General features: G+C 45.4%; 1 protein-coding gene across 4 annotated transcripts; it reads right to left on the reverse strand.

Moving 5' to 3' along the window:
• Positions 1 to 729: 729 nt before the first annotated feature.
• Positions 730 to 24044, reverse strand: LOC118402485 (rho GTPase-activating protein 22-like). Of its 4 annotated transcripts, XM_052478468.1 has the most exons (9): positions 23822 to 24044; positions 15860 to 16241; positions 15551 to 15676; positions 12402 to 12618; positions 12052 to 12184; positions 11777 to 11850; positions 11007 to 11128; positions 2287 to 3457; positions 730 to 2013 (listed from the first exon to the last, which is right to left on the reverse strand). In XM_052478468.1, exons 2-9 carry the CDS (start codon positions 15897 to 15899, stop codon positions 1833 to 1835), a joined length of 2064 nt encoding a protein of 687 aa, XP_052334428.1. In that variant the 5' UTR covers positions 15900 to 16241; positions 23822 to 24044; the 3' UTR covers positions 730 to 1832. The 4 variants fall into 4 exon arrangements, with proteins under 4 accessions (XP_052334428.1, XP_052334430.1, XP_052334426.1 ...); XM_052478470.1 differs by lacking the exon at positions 15860 to 16241 and having other exon boundaries at positions 2291 to 3457; XM_052478466.1 differs by lacking the exon at positions 15860 to 16241.
• Positions 24045 to 24311: the final 267 nt, after the last annotated feature.

A 24311-nucleotide genomic window follows, 5' to 3' on the forward strand; every position in this document is an offset into this window, starting at 1 on the left:
GTCTCTGTTAGAGGACTTGGTTTTTATTAACTACCTCACCGATATGAGTTTCTGAATGACATAACAGTCCACAGCATATGGTCTAAAAAAAACTATGTGAAAGTTTTTTTAAAAGTTTTTTTTAAATGTACCATTGTCAATGTTTAGAAGACTGCTAGATTTGTATGTAATGTATATTTAATTCACAAGTACTCTGTCTTTTCATTTCTCTATTTTTTGTAATATGATTTGTAGACCATAGAGTAGGTAATGAGTGGTTGATTTGTATGTTAGATGGATGTTCCCCAGGGGATTGAAAAGGTTTGCTGCTCGACATTTTTTCCTTTGGATTAAAATGTATTGGATTAAAATGTATTTGATGGCTCCTCGCCGTTCAATCCCTAATAGGTCCTGTTTATGTTTGGAACTGGACCCATTCCCTGGCTGTGGTCAGGCCTATCGCACACCAGAAACAAGGCTGCATTCAGGAGGGTACAACATTGTGGAACGTGCAAATAGATATGGGAGCATCTCAGTTCTTATTCATGGAATCAATATAGTACGTTTCACACTCTTGAACGCAACTCAGGTTTCGTGGTGTTTTCCACAAAGGCCGGTTATGTAAATGTTAGCCTTTTGATCTGGACAAGGTCTTACTACAGACCCACAGTAATGTACACACTGGAAATGGTCGGTCAATGTCAACCTTCAACTTCTGCAAATAAAGGGTTGAATTTGATTCTGTTTGAATTGTTTTTATTCTCAACGCATACTTCTTGTAAGGACATTAGTTTATAATGACAAATGCTCAGAGTTCTTTCATTAGTCTGGTCAGTTTGAGTCTGTACAAAAGTCTGTACCTGATATCGCTATGATAAACAAGGCCTGTTTCTTAAATCAGAAACAAGTCAGCAAAATGTTCTGTAGTGTGGTGAAACCGTGGCGTGGTAAAAGTCGTCTATTTCAGAAGAGTATTCAAGTACGGGAATAGAGATACATCATCTCTCAGACCAGAATATTTAGAAAACCTGAGAGGTTTTTTTTAACAGTACAGTGTTAGCTCAGTAAGTATCACATTTAACCATTTAGAGGTTCATCTTTAAAGAGATCAATAACAGTCTAGTACACACAAAGGTGGTTTCTCAGACAAAGATTAAGGCAGGGATTCAAACCTATCATCAGGCGATCCGTGTTATAATGCGCTTGACGTTTAAAGGTAATTTCCAATTTAGCCAACATATGTAGCATTTACCATGAATGCTGTCTCCACAAATGCAGGAAAATGACCTTTAAGAGGTGCATAGCCAACAAAGCGCAATCAGACTGAATCCTGGCGTAAACCTAATCCTGAAATAAACTCAATGGGCCATCTCCATTGAAAGTGCTTCATAGTCCAGGACTAGGCTAAATCTGTTTCTGTGAAACTGGCCCACAGTTACCAAGAATGACGATGCATACAGAGTAATAGACAGCAGTAGACTTCAGAAAAAAAAACATAAAACCCCTTCTGTATCACAACAGTCTTGAGCAACCTCTGAATGAATACTCTAGGGTCCGGTTTCATGGACACATATTAAGCCTAGTCCTAAATACACAGGTGGAGAGACACTTAGGTTGTGTTCATTAGAGCACACAGTAGCAAAACATTTAGCAATGGAACACAAAATATAGCATTTCTTGTTGAACAAGCTCAGATAGTACTTTCCTGTTTAATTCAAGACTTTCATTATTTTTCTTAAATTTTTTCTGAGTGTAGCAGAATCACCTGTTTTAGCTCCCATAGTGAATGCCTAGGCTTTAGCTCAATGGGCTGACACTGTCAGCTCAGGTCTAGCTGGTTTGTGTGCCAGTGGTCAGGTCTCCCAGAACTTTTTCTCTTTCTGCAGAAGAACATTCAAAGTCTCTGCATCATGCCTTGCACGTTTAGAGTTCCCCAGTCGGATCTCCAGCATGCGGAACCTCTTCTTCTCCTGGTTAAGATCCTCTTCTAAACGACCAGACTGGAGACGAAGACCTGAACATGACTCCTCCAATCTGGGAAGAAAGAGAGCAGAGAGAGAGGGTTAGAGAGTACAGCAGACACACATGGATGTGTACACATACATAAGTCCTCTGTAGTTCAGTTGGTAGAGCATCGCTAGTGGGTTTGTGGGTTTGATTCATGGGACCACCTAAATGTAAAATGTTTGCATGCATGACTAAGTCGCTTTGGATAAAAGTGTCTGCTAAATGACATATATTATATTATGTGTACACATAACACAACATACTGTACCATTACCATTGCAATAAGAAGGTAGTTTTTACTTGCGTATTTGTGTCTCATAGCTGAACCTCTGTCGCCTCAGCTCCTCCTTCAGATCTGTCACCAGGCCAAACAGACCCTCATTGACCCCTGGCCTCAGACCTGTGATGTCATCTCCAGGGTCACCCTTGCTGCAGCCAGCGCTGCTCACACACAGCTCCAGAGCAGAGTTACTGGACCCTGCCACAGCCTTGCCAGACCCTAACCCAGAGTTCAGTGTGGTGCGATCAGTTTCTGTAGATTCAGCCAATGAGATCTCATAAGAGGCCCAGGGGGAGGGGCTTCCACCGGGCAAGCTCAGACTGCAGGAATTGATGGTAACATTGTCATAGGTCGAGAGCCTGTTGGAATGGGAGGAGTTTTTGACAGAGCTGGAGGTCTTTATATTGGGAAAGGAGGAGTCTATACTAGAACTGGAAGAGTCTATATGTAAAGGAGATGAGTCTTTTAGCAAGCTTGTTTGGGAGTGTGAAGAGTATTTTATCGACAAAGAGGACCCAGTATAGGAGTCTGGCAGAGAGTCTTTGTGTGTCTCTGTCAAGGAAAGCGAGGACTCTTTGAGTCGTTTGCCGGTCAAAGTGGTCCGTCGGTGACTGTGGAAAGGTGACAAGCCGTTCATCCGCCAGTTGCCCCCGGTGACAGTCGACATGTCAACCGCTGACCCTCCTATCTTCCCCCTCACCCCTATTGACCCCGACCCGCCCTTCAAGATGGACCTCCATGAAGACAGGCTTTTGGACTGTTTACTGGGACCGAGGGCTGCACCACTACCACCCGAGAGCGTTCTTTCATTCTTTCCTTCACTCTTTCTCTCCATCTTTCCTTCTGTTCTTCCGTCACTCTTTCCCTCAGAATACCCCTCTTTTCTTCCCTGGGTGGTTGATCCAGGGTGGTCAGTATTGAGAGAGGAGCCACTGGATGTTGGGATGGGTTGAAGTGGTTCCTGACTTGGGGTGTTAGGGGTCTGTCCCAGGGAGGGATAGGGCTGGGTGGGGTTGGTGGGGCTCTGCTGTGAGAGCCACTCCACCATGCATTGGTGAATTGGGGGGGCCTGGGGATAGGGAGTTGGAGCAGGGGCAAATTGGTCCTCCCTGGGAGTCTCTGCCTCTCCCTCGTACAGACGAGAGTGTTCACTGATCAGTATGGTCATCAGGTGCTGCACCTGGGAACTGCCTGCAGGGTAGAAGAAAAGAAAATCGCTATTGATAGGATTTATACATAGCGTTTTTCCAGACTCTGAAAATGCTTTCTCCAGCCCAATGCTTCACATTATCAATAACAAAAAATGACAGGGTTGCCGATTAGCTGAGAAATAAATGACATATACTGGCTTTAAACTCTGGTTAAACAATTCCTCCTTTTCATTGACATTGTAAAAGAAAAGATAGAACTTAAATTTAGCTTCCTTTTATCATTTTACAAATCCCCACATGAAATGTTATGGTTAGTTTGCTCTGGTTAGGGATTATTGTCTTATTTCACTGTAGAGCCTCTATCCCTGCTCAATATACCTTATCCAACCCTTTCGTTCCACCTCCCACACAATATCTCTCGCAATGCCTAGGTTGACCTCCAATGTATCCACATCCTACCATACCTTTGTCTGTACATTATGCCTTGAATCTATTCTATCGCGCCCAGAAACCTGCTCATTTTACTCTCTGTTCTGGACATACTAGATGACCAGTTCTTATAGCCTTTAGCTGTACCCTTACCCTACTCCTCCTCTGTTCTTCTGGTGATGTAGAGGTTAATCCAGACCCTGCAATGCCTAGCTCCACTCCTATTCCCCAGGTGCTCTCATTTGTTGACTTCTGTAACCGTAAAAGCCTTGGTTTCATGCATGTTAACATTAGAAGCTTCCTCCCTAAAGTTTGTTGTATTCACTGCTTTAGCACACTCTGCCAACCCGGATGTCCTAGCCATGTCTGAATCATGGCTTAGAAAGACTACCAAAAACCTTGAAATTTCCATCCCTAACTATAACATTGTCCGACAAGATAGAACTGCCAAAGGGGGCGGTGTTGCAATTTACTGCAGAGAAAGCCTGCAGAATTCTGTCTTACTATCCAGGTCTGTACCCAAACAATTCAAGCTTCTACTTTTAAAAATCCACCTTTCCAGAAACAAGTGTTCTAAATTGAGCAGCTGCTGAAAAATGAGCTCCTGTATATATTGAGATTTAAATGGTTTTTTAGAGTGAAGTACATCGAAAAAAATCAAGAGAAAACTGCAAGACTCAATAGAAGACAAAACAAGGAACAAACCAAAAAAGACAGGCTTTTGAAAAGTAACTATTTTTCATAAAATTGTACAGTTATCTTAGCTAGCTGAATTGCTAGCAGAATTGTTTACTTGTTGCTAAGCAGTTGCTAGGGACTCTCCTGGAAGAAGCTAGCTAGCTAGCTTACAAAGAATAACAACAAAAAATATCTAGTTAACAGAAGAAAGGAAGACAAAATAAGGACAAAAGAAGGACAGAAGAAAAAGGAAAAGAAAGAGGACAACAAAGTGAAACAGTCAGCACTTCTATTGCAACTTCGTATTTCGTCGTCCTAACGTAGTCTACACTGCTATCTGCCCAGCAGCTAGCCAGCTAGCAAACGTCCACCGTCTACCGAATAGCAGCACTGTAGTAACTATTACACTCAACTGAACGACTTGATTAGTGTAGTGTTAGCTAGCTACATAGTTGTCTTTGCTGTCTTCGTATCCAAGATAATTGTGTAGTTTAGAGCGTGTAGTCTTAGAGTGATTATCTTAATTTACCGAGGTTAGCTAGCCAGCTATTTGTCGTCCTTAACGTAGGAGACACTGCTAGCTAGCCAACAGCTAGCCAACGTCTACTGAATAGAACTTCCGCACTCAACAACCCGGTCGCATTCCGCTTCGCTCCACAGGTAGTATCACATTTTCATTTCATTTCATTACAGCACAACGGTTTGATTTGTTTGATCGTAGCTAGCTACATAGCTAGCTACATAGCCATCTGTGTATCAAAGATAATTGTGTAGTCTAGAGCGATTTTCTAGGTTAGCTAGCCAGCTATTGTCGTTCTTTTAACGCAACGTAAAGTAATCATCACTGCTAGCTAGCCAGCTAGCCCCCGAATAGCAGCACTGTAGAAACTATTACACTCAACGGAACGACTTGATTAGTGTAGTGTCAACAACGCAGTCACTGCCAGCTAGCCTACAAAATCAACAACACAGCCACTGCCAGCTAGCATACTTCAGCAGTACTGTATCATTTTAATCATTTTAGTCAATAAGATTCTTGCTACGTAAGCTTAACTTTCTGAACATTCGAGACGTGTAGTCCACTTGTCATTCCAATCTCCTTGCATTAGCGTAGCCTCTTCTGTAGCCTGTCAACTATGTGTCTGTCTATCCCTGTTCTCTCCTCTCTGCACAGACCATACAAACGCTCCACACCGCGTGGCCGCGGCCACCCTAATCTGGTGGTCCCAGCGCGCACGACCCACGTGGAGTTCCAGGTCTCCGGTAGCCTCTGGAACTGCCGATCTGCGGCCAACAAGGCAGAGTTCATCTCAGCCTATGCCTCCCTCCAGTCCCTCGACTTCTTGGCACTGACGGAAACATGGATCACCACAGATAACACTGCTACTCCTACTGCTCTCTCTTCGTCCGCCCACGTGTTCTCGCACACCCCGAGAGCTTCTGGTCAGCGGGGTGGTGGCACCAGGATCCTCATCTCTCCCAAGTGGTCATTCTCTCTTTCTCCCCTTACCCATCTGTCTATCGCCTCCTTTGAATGTCATGCTGTCACAGTTACCAGCCCTTTCAAGCTTAACATCCTTATCATTTATCGCCCTCCAGGTCCCCTCGGAGAGTTCATCAATGAGCTTGATGCCTTGATAAGCTCCTTTCCTGAGGACGGCTCACCTCTCACAGTTCTGGGCGACTTTAACCTCCCCACGTCTACCTTTGACTCATTCCTCTCTGCCTCCTTCTTTCCACTCCTCTCCTCTTTTGACCTCACCCTCTCACCTTCCCCCTACTCACAAGGCAGGCAATACGCTCGACCTCATCTTTACTAGATGCTGTTCTTCCACTAACCTCATTGCAACTCCCCTCCAAGTCTCCGACCACTACCTTGTATCCTTTTCCCTCTCGCTCTCATCCAACACTTCCCACACTGCCCCTACTCGGATGGTATCGCGCCGTCCCAACCTTCGCTCTCTCTCCCCGCTACTCTCTCCTCTTCCATCCTATCATCTCTTCCCTCTGCTCAAACCTTCTCCAACCTATCTCCTGATTCTGCCTCCTCAACCCTCCTCTCCTCCCTTTCTGCATCCTTTGACTCTCTATGTCCCCTATCCTCCAGGCCGGCTCGGTCCTCCCCTCCCGCTCCGTGGCTCGACGACTCATTGCGAGCTCACAGAACAGGGCTCCGGGCAGCCGCGCGGAAATGGAGGAAAACTCGCCTCCCTGCGGACCTGGCATCCTTTCACTCCCTCCTCTCTACATTTTCCTCCTCTGTCTCTGCTGCTAAAGCCACTTTCTACCACTCTAAATTGCAAGCATCTGCCTCTAACCCTAGGAAGCTCTTTGCCACCTTCTCCTCCCTCCTGAATCCTCCTCCCCCCCCTCCTCCCTCTCTGCAGATGACTTCGTCAACCATTTTGAAAAGAAGGTCGACGACATCCGATCCTCGTTTGCTAAGTCAAACGACACCGCTGGTTCTGCTCACACTGCCCTACCCTGTGCTCTGACCTCTTTCTCCCCTCTCTCTCCAGATGAAATCTCGCGTCTTGTGACGGCCGGCCGCCCAACAACCTGCCCGCTTGACCCTATCCCCTCCTCTCTTCTCCAGACCATTTCCGGAGACCTTCTCCCTTACCTCACCTCGCTCATTAACTCATCCCTGACCGCTGGCTACGTCCCTTCCGTCTTCAAGAGAGCGAGAGTTGCACCCCTTCTGAAAAAACCTACACTCGATCCCTCCGATGTCAACAACTACAGACCAGTATCCCTTCTTTCTTTTCTCTCCAAAACTCTTGAACGTGCCGTCCTTGGCCAGCTCTCCCGCTATCTCTCTCAGAATGACCTTCTTGATCCAAATCAGTCAGGTTTCAAGACTAGTCATTCAACTGAGACTGCTCTTCTCTGTATCACGGAGGCGCTCCGCACTGCTAAAGCTAACTCTCTCTCCTCTGCTCTCATCCTTCTAGACCTATCGGCTGCCTTCGATACTGTGAACCATCAGATCCTCCTCTCCACCCTCTCCGACTTGGGCATCTCCGGCGCGGTCCACGCTTGGATTGCGTCCTACCTGACAGGTCGCTCCTACCAGGTGGCGTGGCGAGAATCTGTCTCCTCACCACGCGCTCTCACCACTGGTGTCCCCCAGGGCTCTGTTCTAGGCCCTCTCCTATTCTCGCTATACACCAAGTCACTTGGATCTGTCATAACCTCACATGGTCTCTCCTATCATTGCTATGCAGACGACACACAATTAATCTTCTCCTTTCCCCCTTCTGATGACCAGGTGGCGAATCGCATCTCTGCATGTCTGGCAGACATTTCAGTGTGGATGACGGATCACCACCTCAAGCTGAACCTCGGCAAGACGGAGCTGCTCTTCCTCCCGGGGAAGGACTGCCCGTTCCATGATCTCGCCATCACGGTTGACAACTCCATTGTGTCCTCCTCCCAGAGCGCCAAGAACCTTGGCGTGATCCTGGACAACACCCTGTCGTTCTCAACTAACATCAAGGCGGTGGCCCGTTCCTGTAGGTTCATGCTCTACAACATCCGCAGAGTACGACCCTGCCTCACACAGGAAGCGGCGCAGGTCCTAATCCAGGCACTTGTCATCTCCCGTCTGGATTACTGCAACTCGCTGTTGGCTGGGCTCCCTGCCTGTGCCATTAAACCCCTACAACTCATCCAGAACGCCGCAGCCCGTCTGGTGTTCAACCTTCCCAAGTTCTCTCACGTCACCCCGCTCCTCCGCTCTCTCCACTGGCTTCCAGTTGAAGCTCGTATCCGCTACAAGACCATGGTGCTTGCCTACGGAGCTGTGAGGGGAACGGCACCTCAGTACCTCCAGGCTCTGATCAGGCCCTACACCCAAACAAGGGCACTGCGTTCATCCACCTCTGGCCTGCTCGCCTCCCTACCACTGAGGAAGTACAGTTCCCGCTCAGCCTAGTCAAAACTGTTCGCTGCTCTGGCCCCCCAATGGTGGAACAAACTCCCTCACGACGCCAGGACAGCGGAGTCAATCACCACCTTCCGGAGACACCTGAAACCCCACCTCTTTAAGGAATACCTAGGATAGGATAAAGTAATCCTTCTCATCCCCCCCCCCTTAAAAGATTTAGATGCACTATTGTAAAGTTCCACTGGATGTCATAAGGTGAATGCACCAATTTGTAAGTCGCTCTGGATAAGAGCGTCTGCTAAATGACTTAAATGTAAATGTAAGTCTCTCACCGTTGCTGCTTGCTATAGACCACCCTCTGCCCCCAGCTGTGCTCTGGACACCATTGCCACCCATCTAGCTCGTGCTGCTAGGTGACCTAAACTGGGACATGCTCAATCTCACATAAATTATCAATGAACCTACCAGGTACAACCCCAAAGCTGTAAACACGGGCACCCTCATAGAAATCATCCTAACCAACTTGCCCTCCAAATTACAACTCTGCTGTTTTCAACCAAGATCTCTGCGATCACTGCCTCATTGCCTGCCTCCGAAATTTGCATCCTGCTGCACAAACTCAAAAAGGTTCTGGGACACTGTAAATCCATGGAGAATAAGAGCACCTCCTCCCAGCTGTCCACTGCACTGAGGCTAGGAAACACTGTCACCACCAATAAATCCACTATAATTGAGAATTTCAATAAGCATTTTTCTACAGCTGGCCATGCTTTCCACCTGGCTACCCCTACCCCGGTCAACAGCCCTGTACTCCCTACAGCAACTCGCCCAAGCCTCCCCATTTCTCCTTCACCCAAATCCAGATAGCTGATGTTCTGAAAGAGCTGCAAAATCTGGATCCCTACAAATCAGTCGGGCTAGACAATCTGGACCCTCTCTATCTAAAATTATCTGTTGACATTGTTGTAACCCCTATTACTAGCCTGTTCAACCTCCTTTCGTATGTCTGAGATTTCCAAAGTTTGGAAAGCAGCCACGGTCATCCCCCTCTTTAAAGGGGGAGACACTCTAGACCCAAACTGCTACAGAGCTATATCTATCCTACCCTACCTTTCTAAGCTCTTCGAACGCCAAGTTAACAAACAGATTACCAACCATTTCGAATCCCACCGTACCTTCTCCACTATGCAATCTGGTTTCAGAGCTGGTCATGGGTGCACCTCAGCGACGATCAAGGTCCTAAACGATATCATAACCGCCATCAATTAGAGACAATACTGTTCAGCCGTATTCATCGACCTGGCCAAGGCTTTCGACTCAACACATTCTTATCGGCAGACTCAATAGCCTTGGTTTCTCAAATGATTGTCTTGCCTGGTTCACAAACTACTTCTCTGATAGAGTTCAGGCTGTCAAATCGGAGGGCCTGTTGTCTGGACCTCTGGCAGTCTCTATGGGGGTGCCACAGGGTTCAATTCTCGGGCAGACTCTTTTCTCTGTATACATCAATGATGTCCCTCTTGCTGCTGGTGATTCTCTGATCCACCTCTACGCAGACGACACCATTCTGTATACTTCTGGCCCTTCTTTGGACACTGTGTAACCTCCAGATGAGCTTCAATGCCATACAACTCTCCTTCCGTGGCCTCCAACTGCTCTTAAATGCAAGTAAAACTTTAACCGATCTCTGCCCGCACCTTCCTACCGATCCTCGACTTCGGCGATGTCATTTACAAAATAGCCTCCAACACTCTACTCAACAAACAAGTCTATCACAGTGCCACCTTTGGTTTTGTCACCAAAGCCCCATATACTACCCACCACTGCGACCTGTATGCTCTCGTTGGCTGGCACTCGCTTCATACTCGTCACCAAAACCACTGGCTCCAGGTCATCAACAAGTCTTTGCTAGGTAAAGCCCCGCCTTATCTTACTGGTCACCATAGCAGCACCCACCCGTTGCACACGCTCCAGCAGGTATATCTCACTGGTCAACCCCAAAGCCAATTCCTTCTTTGGCCGCCTTTCCTTCCAGTTCTCTGCTGCCAATGACTGGAACGAACTGCAACAATCATTGAAGCTGGAGACACATATCTCCCTCACTAGCTTTAAGCACCAGCTGTCAGAGAAGCTCACAGATCACTGCACCTGTACATAGCCTATCTGTAAATAGCCCATCCAACTACCTCATCCCCATACTGTATTTTATTTATTTTTTGCTCCTTTGCACCCCAGTATCTCTACTTGCACAATCATCTTCTGCACATCTACTTTTCCAGTGTTTAATTGCTATATTGGAATTACTTCGCCACCATGGCCTATTTATTGCCTTACCTCCCTTATCTTACCTCATTTACACACAATTTATGTCGATTTTTTTCGACTGTATTATTGACTGTATGTTAGTTTATTCCATGTGGAACTTGGTGTTGTTGTATGTGTCAAACTGCTTTGCTTTATCTTGGCCAGGTCGCAGTTGTAAATGAGAACTTTTTCTCAACTAGCCTACCTGGTTAAATAAAGGTGAAATCAAAAAAATCTAAAATTAAAATAGCGCTTGTGTCATTCGAGTGGAAAATTCATTGGTATCTACCCTCCATCATGGTTTGTGCATCCTCCATCTTGGGTCGGAGGATGTTGGATCCGAACACAGTGGCCAGGTTCTGAACACTCATCTTGTTCTGACTGGAGTGAGACTGGACTTCATCTAGGAATCTATAGTGCAAATACACACACACACACACACACACACACACACACACACACACACACACACACACACACACACACACACACACACACACACACACACACACACACACACACACACACACACACACACACACACACACACACACACACACACACACACACACACACACACACACACACACACACACACACACACACACACACACACATATAAAGGCTGGTAAGCGTAAAACACCGTGAAGGACGTTTTATTTCATCCAAGGTTGTCTGAATATCAAATTTATTGTATGTTCAGTATGATACAGACTGAGACAGATTTAGTATGAGAGGTGGTGGTGAGTCGTGCTGTTTGCACCATCTGTGTGATCTGCCTTGTTCTGCTGCCTCAGCTGCCTTCTGATGTCATTAAACACCTATTTATAGTATTAGGTGATGTCATTAAAGATGTATATCTAGAATGATGATGTCATTGAAGATGTATTGATAGTAATAGAGATGGAAGCCAGACATGTATTAATATCAGTATCTATAGAGATTATGTCATTGTGTATTAATACTATTTACAGAGATGGAGGAGACGAGAGAGAGATACTGTAGGAGAGACTTTGCAATACTCAGTTCTCATAGATTACATAATAATAATCTGTTTACCTGCAGATGTATTTCAGGAGGTTGTAGTTGACCTGAGGAAGAGTCCTCACCTGCCTGCCCAGCTCAAAGATCCCCTTCAAAAGGACAAATGTCGCTATCATTATTCATTAGGGTTTGAATGAGAGCATTACTACTTGAGGCGCGCGTGTCACGTCACACACACACACACACACACACACACACACACACACACACACACACACACACACACACACACACACACACACACACACACACACACACACACACACACACACACACACACACACACACACCTCCTCCTTGTCCTTGGTCAGTAGCTGAGCGGTGGAGAGGAACTCTGTGTATTTGTTGAAAGGAACCACAGGCTCCGGCAGCTCTCTGAGGTAAAGCTTCAGCAGGGATGCCACCGTGTGGACATCAGTGTTACTTTCAAATCAGGACAGGTCAGGGTGAGAGGTCATTACAGTTCACGGTCATACATTGTGTTTTCCTCTTTACATGATAATATTTAAATATTCTATATCTGTAGATAATCTGTTAAACATCATTAAAACTGAGCCCATCTACCCGTCCGTGGTGTGCGTGGTGTTACATAATGTTGTGTTACCTGTCATTTGATGTGAAAGTAAAGTACTTCTCCTACCTGTCAAACAGTGGTTTCTCCCCGCAGTCGAAGGCATCCTGCAGCTCTTGTACATGATTGGTCTGTCCAGGAATTCTAAACAGCCCCTCCTCTGTAAGGCCGTGCTGGTGTATAAAACACACACACTGGTGCACCAGCAGAGGCACCACAGTCTTGCTGCTGCTGCCACACCCACTCTCACACTGCATTGTCTCTTCTAGATGCTGCCCGAAGATACCTAGTGCAATGGCACCCAGATGCCAAGCGCACACACAAACGCAGGCACACAAATGCAGGCACACACACACACACACACACACACACACACACACACACACACACACACACACACACACACACACACACACACACACACACACACACACACACACACACACACACACACACACACACACACACACACACACACACACACACACACGTTTGTGTGTGTGTGTGTGTGTGTTTTGTGTGCATGTACAGTGGCAAGACAAAGTATGTGAAAACTTTCGAAATACATGGATTTCTATATAAATTGGTCATCAAATTTGATCTGATCTTCATCTAGGTCACAATAATAGACAAATACAGCCTGCTTAAACTAATAACACACAAACAATTAAACATTTTCATGTCTTTTTGAGCACACCGTGTAAACATTCACAGTGCAGGGTGGGAAAAGTATGTGAACCCTTGGATTTAATAACTGGTTGACCCTCCTATGGCAGCAATAACCTCAAACAAATGTTTTCTGTAGTTGCGGATCAGACCTGCACAACGGTCAGGAGGAATTTTGGACCATTCCTCTTTACAAAACTGTTTCAGTTCAGCAATCATCTTGGGATGTCTGGTGTGAACTGCTCTCTTGATGTCATACCACAGCATCTAAATCGGGTTGAGGTCAGGACTCTGACTGGGCCACTCAAGAAGGTGTTTTTTCTTCTGTTGTTGATTGTCTTCTGTGTTTTGGGTTGTTGTCCTGTTGCATCACCCAACTTCTTCTCCTAACATTCGCCTGTAAAATGTCTTGATAAACTTGGGAATTCATTTATCCGTCAATGATAGCAAGCTGTCCAGGCCCTGAGGCAGCAAAGCAGCCCCAAACCATGATGCTCCCTCCACCATACTTTACAGTTGGGATGAGGTTTTGATGTGCCTTTTTCTTTCCAAACATAGTGTTGTATGTTCCTTCTAAACAACTCAACTGTTGTCTGTCCACAGAATATTTTGCCACTAGCACTGTGGAACATCCAGGTGCACTTTTGCAAACCTCAGACGTGCAGCAATGTTTTTTTTTGAACAGCAGTGTCCTCCAATGAACACCATTCTTGTTTCGTGTTTTACGTGCCGTAGACTCGTCAACAGAGATGTTAGCATGTTCCAGAGATTTCTGTAAGTCTTTAGCTGACACTCTAGGATTCTTATTAAACTCTGAACTTGCAACTATCTTTGCAGGACGGCCACTCCTAGGTAGAGTAGCAACAGTGCTGAACTTTCTCCGTTTATAGACAATTTGTCTTACTGTGGACTGATGAACATCAAGGCTTATAGAGACGCTTTCCAGCTTTATGTAAGTCAACAATTATTAATTTGAGGTATTCTGAGATCTCTTTTGTTTGAGGCATGGATAAACCTGTTGGTACTAGGGGGCAGTATTTTCATTTTTGGAAAAAAAACGTTCCCGTTTCAAACGGGATGTTTTGTCAGGAAAAGATGCTAGAATATGCATATAATTGACAGCTTTCGATAGAAAACACTCTAGCGTTTCCAAAACTGTAAAGATATTGTCTGTGAGTATAACATAACTGATGTTGCAGGCGAAGGCCTGAGAAGAATCCAATCTGGAAGTGCCCCAGGTTTTGAAAGTTCTGCTTTCCAATGACTCCCTATTTGGCTGTGAATGTACCATCAACTAGCTTACGCTTTCTACGTATTCCCCAAGGTGTCTACAGCATTGTGACGTAATTTTACGCATTTCTGTTGAAGAATAGCCGCAGGCGGCCACATTGCGTAAGTGGTCACATGGTGGCTCCGAGAGAGATTCTCGAGTAAAATACAGAGGTAGCCATTAGTCCAATCGGTCCTAGAGAAAAACGAATTGTCCCGACGGATATATTATCGAATAGATAATAGAAAAACACCTTGAAGATGGATTCTAAACAATGTTTGCAATGTTTCTGTCGATATTATGGAGCTAATTTGGAATATTTTTCGCCGTTGTGGTGACCGCAATTTCCGGGCGATTTCTCAGCCAAACGTGAAGAACAAACGGAGCTGTTTCGCCTACAAAAATAATCTTTTGGGAAAAAATGAACTTTGGCTATCTACCTGGGAGTCTCGTGAGTGAAAACATCCGAAGTTCATCAAAGGTAAACAATTTAATTTGATTGCTTTTCTGATTTCCGTGACAAGGTTGCCTGCTGCTAGGAAGGCATAATGCTATGCTAGGCTATGATAAACTTACACAAATGCTTGTCTAGCGTTGGCTGTAAAGCATATTTTGAAAATCTGAGATGACAGGGTGATTAACAAAAGGCTAAACTGTGTTCCAATATATTTCACTTGTGATTTTCATGACCAGGAAGATTTTCTAGGAAGATTTATGTCCGTTGCGTGTTAATTTGTGTCAGGCGATGATTACGCTCCCGGATCCGGGTTTGAGAGTCATCAGGAAATGTTTCTTGTGAATAGCAAACTCAGATTTTGTGAGTGTTTTTTATAGGGCAAGGCAGCTCTAACCAACATCTCCAATTTTGTCTCATTGATTGAACTCCAGATCAGCTGATTCCTGACTCCAACGAGCTTTTGGAGAAGTCATTAGCCTAAGGGTTCACATACTTTTTCCAACATATAATGTGAATGTTTAAATGATATATGCAATATAGTCACGAAAATACAATAATGTGTGTGTTACTAGTTTAAGCGCACTATATTTGTATTTTGATGACTTATTTATGCAGAAATTTAGGTAATTCCAAAGGGTTTATATACTTTTTCTTGCTACTGTTTGTGTCTGTGTGTATGAGAGAGTGTGTGTATGAGAGAGCGTGTGTATGTCTGTGAGTGTGTGTGTGTGTGTGTGTGTGTGTGTGTGTGTGTGTGTGTGTGTGTGTGTGTGTGTGTGTGTGTGTGTGTGTGTGTGTGTGTGTGTGTGTGTGTGCGTGTGCTACCTCCTCCTAGCGGGGCCCATATGGCTCTTTGTATGGCTCTGACCCACTCCTCCATGTCTCTCTGAGAGTTAGCCATCAACAGGAAAGACTCGCTCAGACCTGAACGATCCTTCTTTCCACTGCCTCCTGCAAACAAACACACACATCAGTGGAGGCTCCTCAGGAGAAAAGGGAGGACCATCCAACTCAGTGAAATTCTGAAAAATAAAAATATTGAAACATTCAAAATGTTATACTTTTTTTTAGATAGAATTATACTAAATATATTCACAATTGTGTTTGTTGTCCATAGCTTATGCCTGCCCATACCATAAACCCACAGCTCCAATTGGGCTCTCAACGTTGACATCAGCAAACCGCTTCCCCACACAATGCCATGTCATCTGCCCGGTACAGTTGAAACCGGAATTTATCCATGAAGAGCACACTTCTCCAGTGGCCATCAAGTCAGTTACGACGCCAAACTGCAGTCAGGTCAAGACCCTGGTAAGGATGACGAGCATGCAGATGAGCTTCTCTGAGATGGTTTCTGACAGTTTGTGCAGAAATTCTTGTCCTGTCCAGGTGGCTGGCCTCAGACAATCCCACAGGTGAAGAAGCGAACACAGAAGAGGTCCTGTGGAGGTCCTGGGCTGGCGTGGTTAAACATGGTCTGCGGTTGTGAGGCCGGTTGGACGTACTGCCAAATTCTCTAAAACAACGTTATGGTAGAAAAATGAACATTCATTTCTCTGACAACAGCTCTGGGGGACATTCCTTGCAGTCAGCATGCCAATTGCAAACACCCTCCAAATTTGAGACCATTTGACAAAACTGCATCTGTGTAATTATCATGCTGTTTAATCAGCTTCTTGATGTGCCACACCTGACAGATGGATGGATTATCTTGGCAAAGGAGAAATGCTCATTAACAGGGATGTAAACAAATTTGTGCACAACATTTTAAAGAAATAAAATTTTGAGGCTTAAGGAAATGGGATATTAGGGATATTTAATTTAAGCTCATGAAACATGGGACCAACTCTTTATATGTTGCATTTATATTTTTGATCAGTGTTTGTTGACTATAACGTTAATATATTGACAACGATGTGGGCTTTGTTGCGGTTAGCTGTTATGGTATGAAGGTTTGGCTTGGAGAAGCTTTTGCTCCTGGTCACAGAGAGCGATTGTGTTGTGCACTGAAGTCCACAAGATGTGAGAAGGAATTATACAATGAACAAAGTAATGAATCTGTATGTGGCTGCTATGAACATGATCTGTGAGTGATCAGGGGTGTATTCATTCCGCCAATTCTGTTGCAAAATGTTTCTTAAACTGATGCAAACAGAATGAAATGGAGAAGGAAATACATTAATTTGTCCAATAGAAACTCTTGTTTTAGTTGAAAAATTGAACGTTTTGCAACTGTTTGGACTAATGATTACACCCCAGATCAGATAGATGCAGGCAAGAGTGTGCAAGGCGGTATTTAATGTGTCACTGTCTGTCGCCTTGATTACTACAATTTGTCTCTCTTCCTGTGCCTTATAAACTTTAATTTGTACGTTATAAACTTTAATTTGTAGCTAGGTTGTAGCAACCTCATGATGGGTATAAGGCAAATTCCTTTATTGTCACGCCATGGTCTTAGTATTCTGTGTTCTCTTTATTATTTTGGTTAGGCCAGGGTGTGACATGGGTGATTTATGTGGTTTGTTTTGTCTAGGGGTTTTGTAGTTTGGGATTGTGTTTAGTTAAGTATTCTAGGTAAGTCTATGGTTGCCTGGAGTGGTTCTCAATCAGAGGCAGGTGGTTATCGTTGTCTCTGATTGGGAACCATATTTAGGCAGCCATATTCTTTAGGTCTCTTGTGGGTGATTGTTTACACGTTTCTTGTTTTTGTAGTTTGTTCATGTATAGTTTTTCGTATTAAAAAAACCATGAACTTGAACCACGCTGCATTTTCGTCCGCCTCTCTTTCACCAGAAGAAAACCGTAACAGAATCACCCACCACAACAGGACCAAGCGGCGTGGTGACAGGCAGCGGCAGCAGGAGCAGCGCAAGGAGGAATGGACATGGGATGATGTGTTGGACGGCAAGGGTTGCTACACTTGGGAGGAGATCTCCTCCCATGGGAACAGGTGGAGGCACTTAAGAGCAGAGGCAGCCGGAGAGAGGAGCCGGCGATATGAGGGAACACGGTTGGCAAGGAAGCCCCAAAAATGTCTTGGGGGGGTGGCACACAGGGAGTATGGCGAAGCCAGGTAGGAGACCTGTGCCAACTTCCTGTGCTTACCAGGGGGCTAGAGAAACCGGACAGGCACCGTGTTATGCTGTGGAGAGCACGGTGCGGTCTCCAGTGCGTCTCCTTGGGCCGGCTTACATGGCACCAGCCTTGCGCACGGTGTCGCCGGTTCACCTGCATAGCCCAGTGCGGGCTATTCCACCTCGCCGCACTGGCAGGGCGACCGGGAGCATTCAACCAGGTAAGGTTGGGCAGGCTCGGTGCTCAAGAGCTCCAGTGCGCCTGCAGGGTTCCGGTCTATCCAGTACCACCACCACGCACCAGCCCTCCGGTGGCAGCTCCCCGCACCAGGCTTCCTGTGCGTGTCCTCGGCCCAGTGCCAGCACCAGGCCTACAGTGCGCTATGCCTGTCCGTCGCTGCCGGAGTCTCCCGCCTGTCCGTCGCTGAGTAAATAGACTTGAGTCGATTTTAGTGGCGTCCATAATTTGAACCTTCAGAAATGAGAACAGGTATGCAACTATCTAATGACGATTTTAGCATTACAGTAATTGTACTGTAAAATACGTATGACTGCATAGTATTGCATAAACATTTGTAACTCTAAGCCATCCATTTACTGCACTGCATTGAATGAATGAGGTTGGTTATCATGCTATACTACCTTTTTTTGTACAATGTTTACAGTTCCTATGCTGAACACATACTGTGTTTGAATTCTGTACAGAGTGGAAAGGCAAAGACATCATGGAGGATGAGGACGCTTGTTTACAGATGTACAAGAGACTGCAATTATAAATAAGGTTTTGGCCAACAATGCAATTATGATTTGAGAGATTAGAGAGCATATCTTGAATAATGACACCATACTTAACATCAATGCTGTAAGCCTGTCTACCATACAACGCATCCGCCAACGGCACCGAGTGACGATGAAACAACTTTACAAGGTGCCATTTGAGAAACTCTGACAGAGTCAAGAATATGCAACATGACTTTCTAGAGGTATGTATGCAACACTACTTCCAGTACTTCAGACATACCATATTTACTCATCTGTATATTATTTTGTCTGTTAGAGTATTGGAGCTGGATGCCCATGTAATTCGCCATGAATTTATTCATGTGGATGAGGTTGGCTTCAACTTCACCAAAACCAGGCACCGCGGAAGAAATGTAATAGGACAAATCAAATCAAATTGTATTTGTCACATACACATGGTTAGCAGATGTTAATGCAAGTGTAGCGAAATGCTTGTGCTTCTAGTTCCGACAATGCAGTAATAACCAACAAGTAATCTAGCTAACAATTCCAAAACTACTACCTTATAGACACAAGTGTAAGGGGATAAAGAATATGTACATAAAGATATATGAATGAGTGATGGTACAGAGCGGCATAGGCAAGATACAGTAGATGGTATTGAGTGCAGTATATACATATGAGATGAGTATGTAAACAAAGTGGCTAGTGATACATGTATTACATAAAGATGCAGTAGATATAGAGTACAGTATATACATATACCCTACATTATTCATCTCGTATGTATGTAAACATTATATTAGGTAGCATTGTTTAAAGTGTCTAGTGATATATTTTACATAATTTCCCATCAATTCCCATTATTAAAGTGGCTGGAGTTGAGTCAGTGTGTTGGCAGCAGCCACTCAATGTTAGTGGTGGCTGTTTAACAGTCTGATGGCCTTGAGATAGAAGCTGTTTTTCAGTCTCTCGGTCCCAGCTTTGATGCACCTGTACTGACCTCGCCTTCTGGATGATAGCGGGGTGAACAGGCAGTGGCTCGGGTGGTTGTTGTCCTTGATGATCTTTATGGCCTTTCTGTGACATTGGGTGGTGTAGGTGTCCTGGAGGGCAGGTAGTTTGCCCCCGGTGATGCGTTGTGCAGACCTCACTACCCTCTGGAGAGCCTTACGGTTGTGGGCGGAGCAGTTGCCGTACCAGGCGGTGATACAGCCCGAGAGGATGCTCTCGATTGTGCATCTGTATAAGTTTGTGAGTGCTTTTGGTGACGAGCCAAATTTCTTCAGCCTCCTGAGGTTGAAGAGGCGCTGCTGCGCCTTCTTCACGACGCTGTCAGTGTGGGTGGACCAATTCAGTTTGTCTGTGCTGTGTACGCCGAGGAACTTAAAACTTACTACCCTCTCCACTACGTTTCCTGAAGTCCACAATCATCTCCTTAGTTTTGTTGACGTTGAGTGTGAGGTTATTTTCCTGACACCACACTCCGAGGGACCTCACCTCCTTCCTGTAGGCCGTCTCGTCGTTGTTGGTAGTCAAGCCTACCACTGTTGTGTCGTCCGCAAACTTGATGATTGAGTTGGAGGCGTGCGTGGGCACGCAGTCGTGGGTGAACAGGAAGTACAGGAGAGGGATCAGAACGCACCCTTGTGGGGCCCCAGTGTTGAGGATCAGCGGGGTGGAAATGTTGTTGCCTACCCTCACAACCTGGGGGCGGCCCGTCAGGAAGTCCAGTACCCAGTTGCACAGGGCGGGGTCGAGACCCAGGGTCCCGAGCTTGATGACGAGCTTGGAGGGCACTATGGTGTTAAATTCCGAGCTGTAGTCGCTGAACAGCATTCTCACATAGGTATTCCTCTTGTCTAGATGGGTTAGGGCAGTGTGGTTGAGATTGCATCGTCTGTGGACCTATTTGGGCGGTAAGCAAATTGGAGTGGGTCTAGGGTGTCAGGTAGGATGGAGGTGATATGGTCCTTGACTAGTCTCTCAAAGCACTTCATGATGACGGAAGTGAGTGCTACGGGGCGGTAGTCGTTTAGCTCAGTTACCTTAGCTTTCTTTGGAACAGGAACAATGGTGGCCCTCTTGAAGCATGTGGGAACAACAGACTGGGATAGGGATTGATTGAATATGTCCGTAAACACACCAGCCAGCTGGTCTGCGCATGCTCTGAGGGCGCGGCTGGGGATGCCTTCTGGGCCTGCAGCCTTGCGAGGGTTGACACATTTAAATGTTTTCCTCACGTCGGCTGCAGTGAAGGAGAGTCCGCATGTTTTAGTTGCGGGCCGTGTCAGTGGCACTGTATTGTCCTCAAAGCGGGCAAAAGTTATTTAGTCTGCCTGGGAGCAAGACATCCTGGTCCGTGACTGGGCTGGTTTTCTTTTTGTAATCTGTGATTGACTGTAGACCCTGCCACATGCCTCTTGTGTCTGAGCCGTTGAATTGAGATTCTACTTTGTCTCTATACTGACGCTTAGCTTGTTTGATTGCCTTGCGGAGGGAATAGTTACTGTTTGTATTCGGTCATGTTTCCGGTCACCTTGCCCTGATTAAAAGCAGTGGTTCGGGTTTTCAGTTTCACGCGACTGCTGCCATCAATCCACGGTTTCTGATTTGGGAATGTTTTAATCGTTTCAATGGGAACTACATCTTCAACGCACGTTCTAATGAACTCGCTCACCGAATCAGTGTATTCGTCAATGTTGTTCCACATGATGGAAGCAGTCTTGGAGTGTGGAATCAGATTTGTCGGACCAGCGTTGAACAGACCTCAGCACGGGAGCTTCTTGTTTTAGTTTCTGTCTGTAGGCAGGGATCAACAAAATGGGAGTCGTGATAAGCTTTTCCGAAAGGAGGGCGGGGCAGGGCCTTATATGCGTCGCGGAAGTTGGAATAGCAATGATCCAAGGTTTTTCCAGCCCTGGATACGCAATCGATATGCTGATAAAATTTAGGGAGTCTTGTTTTCAGATTAGCCTTGTTAAAATCCCCAGCTACAATGAATGCAGCCTCTGGATAAATGGATTCCAGTTTGCAAAGAGTCAAATAAAGTTCTTTCAGAGCCATCGATGTGTCTGCTTGGGGGGGAATATATACGGCTGTGATTCTAATCGAAGAGAAGTCCCTTGGTCGATAATGCGGTCGACGTTTGATTGTGAGGAATTCTAAATCAGGTGAACAGAAGGACTTGAGTACCTATATGTTGTTATGATCACACCAAGTCACGTTAACCATGAAGCATACGCCCCCGCCCCTCTTCTTACCAGAAAGATGTTTGCTTCTGTCTGCGCGATGCGCGAAGAGTGGGGGTAATAAAACTGTGTGCTGCCATCACTCAAAACGGGGTCCTCCATCACAATGCCACACTGGGTCCGTACAACACCGGCCATATGCTCACTATTCTGGATGCAATTTACACAATGCTTGTCCCTGATCCAGATCAGTAGCCTGCTCGATTTGTTGTTCTATGGGCCAATATTAGTTTTCACCGGGCTGTTCTGGTCCAAAACTGGTTTGCCATCCATCCACAATTTTGTATAGTTTTGTACCTACCCCTATATTCACCTTTTCTAAATCCCATAGAGGAAATCTTCTCAGCCTGGCGCTGGAAAGTGTATGATCGCCAACCCTATGCCCGCATGCCGCTTCTCCAGGCAATGGAGGACGCATGTGAGGACATAGAGGTTGCCTCTGTCCAAGGTTGGATACGCCATGCTAGGAGATACTTCCCTCGATGTTTGGCAAGAGAAAACATATTCTAAAGAATATACTTTTGGTTTACATGTGTTTATGGTTTTGTTGTATGCTACTGTATACAACTGTAATGTTTGGCCTAATAAATATTTTCTGTTTCTACATTGCATTGGTGTTTACAGTGTACTTGTTACCCCTCTCAGCAGATTACTTTCACTGTAGAAAGTATTGAAATGTAGATATAAGCCTATGAAAGACCAAAGAGCTTTAGATTTAGAACAACAGTGTTTACATGGTATATCCAAAAATGTACTATTATGAAAGCAGTGTTTGCCATTTGATGCAAATGCTTCCTTCTGACATGTGTTTATTTCATTTTGAATGCAGTGTTACATTTTGAAGGAGATGTGATGCATTTTGTGTGCAGTTTTGGAAATTGTGTGTAGAGATTTGAAAAAAAGGAGACAGTTTTGAAAACGTGTATAAGCAGTTGGAAAAAACTGTAGTATAGTCATAGTTGCATACCTGTTCTCATTTCTGAAGGTTCGAATTATGGACGCCACTGTAAATCAACTCAAGTTGGGCTGGACTCTCAGTGATCAGTTAAGCTATTTGTGTTTGCACATGTGCGGAGTGTGTGTGACCTGGTGAATAAGTGTAGCATTTTGATTGGTTGTGTTTGAAAAGGAAAGCAAGTCACTTCCTGTTAGATTTGTGTTATAGGTTGAGAATTGTGTGTAGTGTTTTATGCAAGTGACAACTGAGTCAAAGGCTGAGAAATAGCTTATGAAATAGCTTATGGTTTTGGATATTTGGTGTGTAGTTTTGCACTTTGAGAGGTTTCAAAAATCGTGTGACATGAAAAGATTTTGTGTGTAAGCAGTTGGAAAACTGTAATGTAATGGCCCAAGGTGACACTGGACACCTCTCTCTATCATGAAGCAGTCACAAGCGTGGTCGTCTAGCAACCAGTGGGTGTTGACGTTATTGACATTCATGTGGTTTATATAGGCTGTCAGTGGCTGTTCATGAATGCCGGTCAACAGGATTAGCACTTTCCCTTCTCTGAACAGAGGGACAGACACACACTTTCTCTTTCAGATGTATCACCACCTGAGTCAGAGGAACAGACAGACAGAGGGAGGGAGGGAGGGTCAGCTAGGGCATACATACACCATAGCCAAATGTCTGTGTAAATACAGTAGCAGAAGGTGGAAAGAGCCCAGATTAAAGTGATTGATTTGGATATTCTGTCATGTATTAATTGTGATGATACTGCATTATTGAATGTTCTGTCAGAGACACATGCAACCCCCAGCAGTAAGTAGTGACAGGGTGTGGTTGTGTGTGTCTGAACAAATACAAGCAGTTTAGAGTTCCGTTGCTTCTCTTCTGGTTGCCCCGCTGCTTCACACAGTAATTTACAACTGAGATAGCCACACATTGCATGATCGTCACTGAACATATACATAAACCTCAATAACCTGTTCACCACCAAGGTGTTTACACCTGAACACTGCACAGACACAGCACACAGTGGCAGGCAGGCAGAAAGACAAACCGACACGCACGCACAAGGTGCTCTTACCCACAGTGTAGACCATCTGGGGTTTGTGGAGCTTGCAACAGTCTTGCCCCATACTAGCTCTGGAGAAGCAGGGCCAGACAGGCAGGCGACAGTGTAACAACGTGGCAACCGAGCAAGGAATGAGGGCGAGGGTAGCCAACAAGAGAGTGCACACGCAGCCGGGTGACAGTCACAGAGCAGCAGGAGCAGAGCAAGTGGAGAGGTTGAAGGGGAGAGAGGACAAGGGGAGAGGGGCTACAGCTGTGCCATGTCAGTTATCAGCTGTCTGGCTTTGCAGGGGGTAGAGTCCACAGTCCACAAGCAGCCAGGTGTGTGTGCCAAGCAGGGCTGGTCCTGTGTGTCGGCAGGGCATGACAGGACAGAGAGAGTTAGCAGCCCAGTGTAGCACAGTACACAAGCCCATAAAGTCCTTATGTGTCTGCTTACAAGTCATGTTTCAAATCTCCTTACAAGTCCCCTTACAAGTCATACAAAAAGTATTCTTATTTAA

This window comes from Oncorhynchus keta, chromosome 2 (assembly GCF_023373465.1).
Source record: "Oncorhynchus keta strain PuntledgeMale-10-30-2019 chromosome 2, Oket_V2, whole genome shotgun sequence".
Taxonomy (NCBI): domain Eukaryota; kingdom Metazoa; phylum Chordata; class Actinopteri; order Salmoniformes; family Salmonidae; genus Oncorhynchus; species Oncorhynchus keta.

What these genes read in the sequence shown, in the direction of transcription:
- LOC118402485 (XM_052478466.1), bottom strand. Translation starts at nt 23,873, where the DNA reads ATGGGGCAAGACTGTTGCAAGCTCCACAAACCCCAGATGGTCTACACT. An exon ending in ATGGGCCCCGCTAGGAGGAG is followed by an intron (nt 12,619 to 15,550) that starts GTAGCACACGCA and finishes CCATTGCACTAG; the next exon opens with GTATCTTCGGGCAGCATCTA. An exon ending in TATGAGACACAAATACGCAA is followed by an intron (nt 2,014 to 2,286) that starts GTAAAAACTACC and finishes CTTTCTTCCCAG; the next exon opens with ATTGGAGGAGTCATGTTCAG.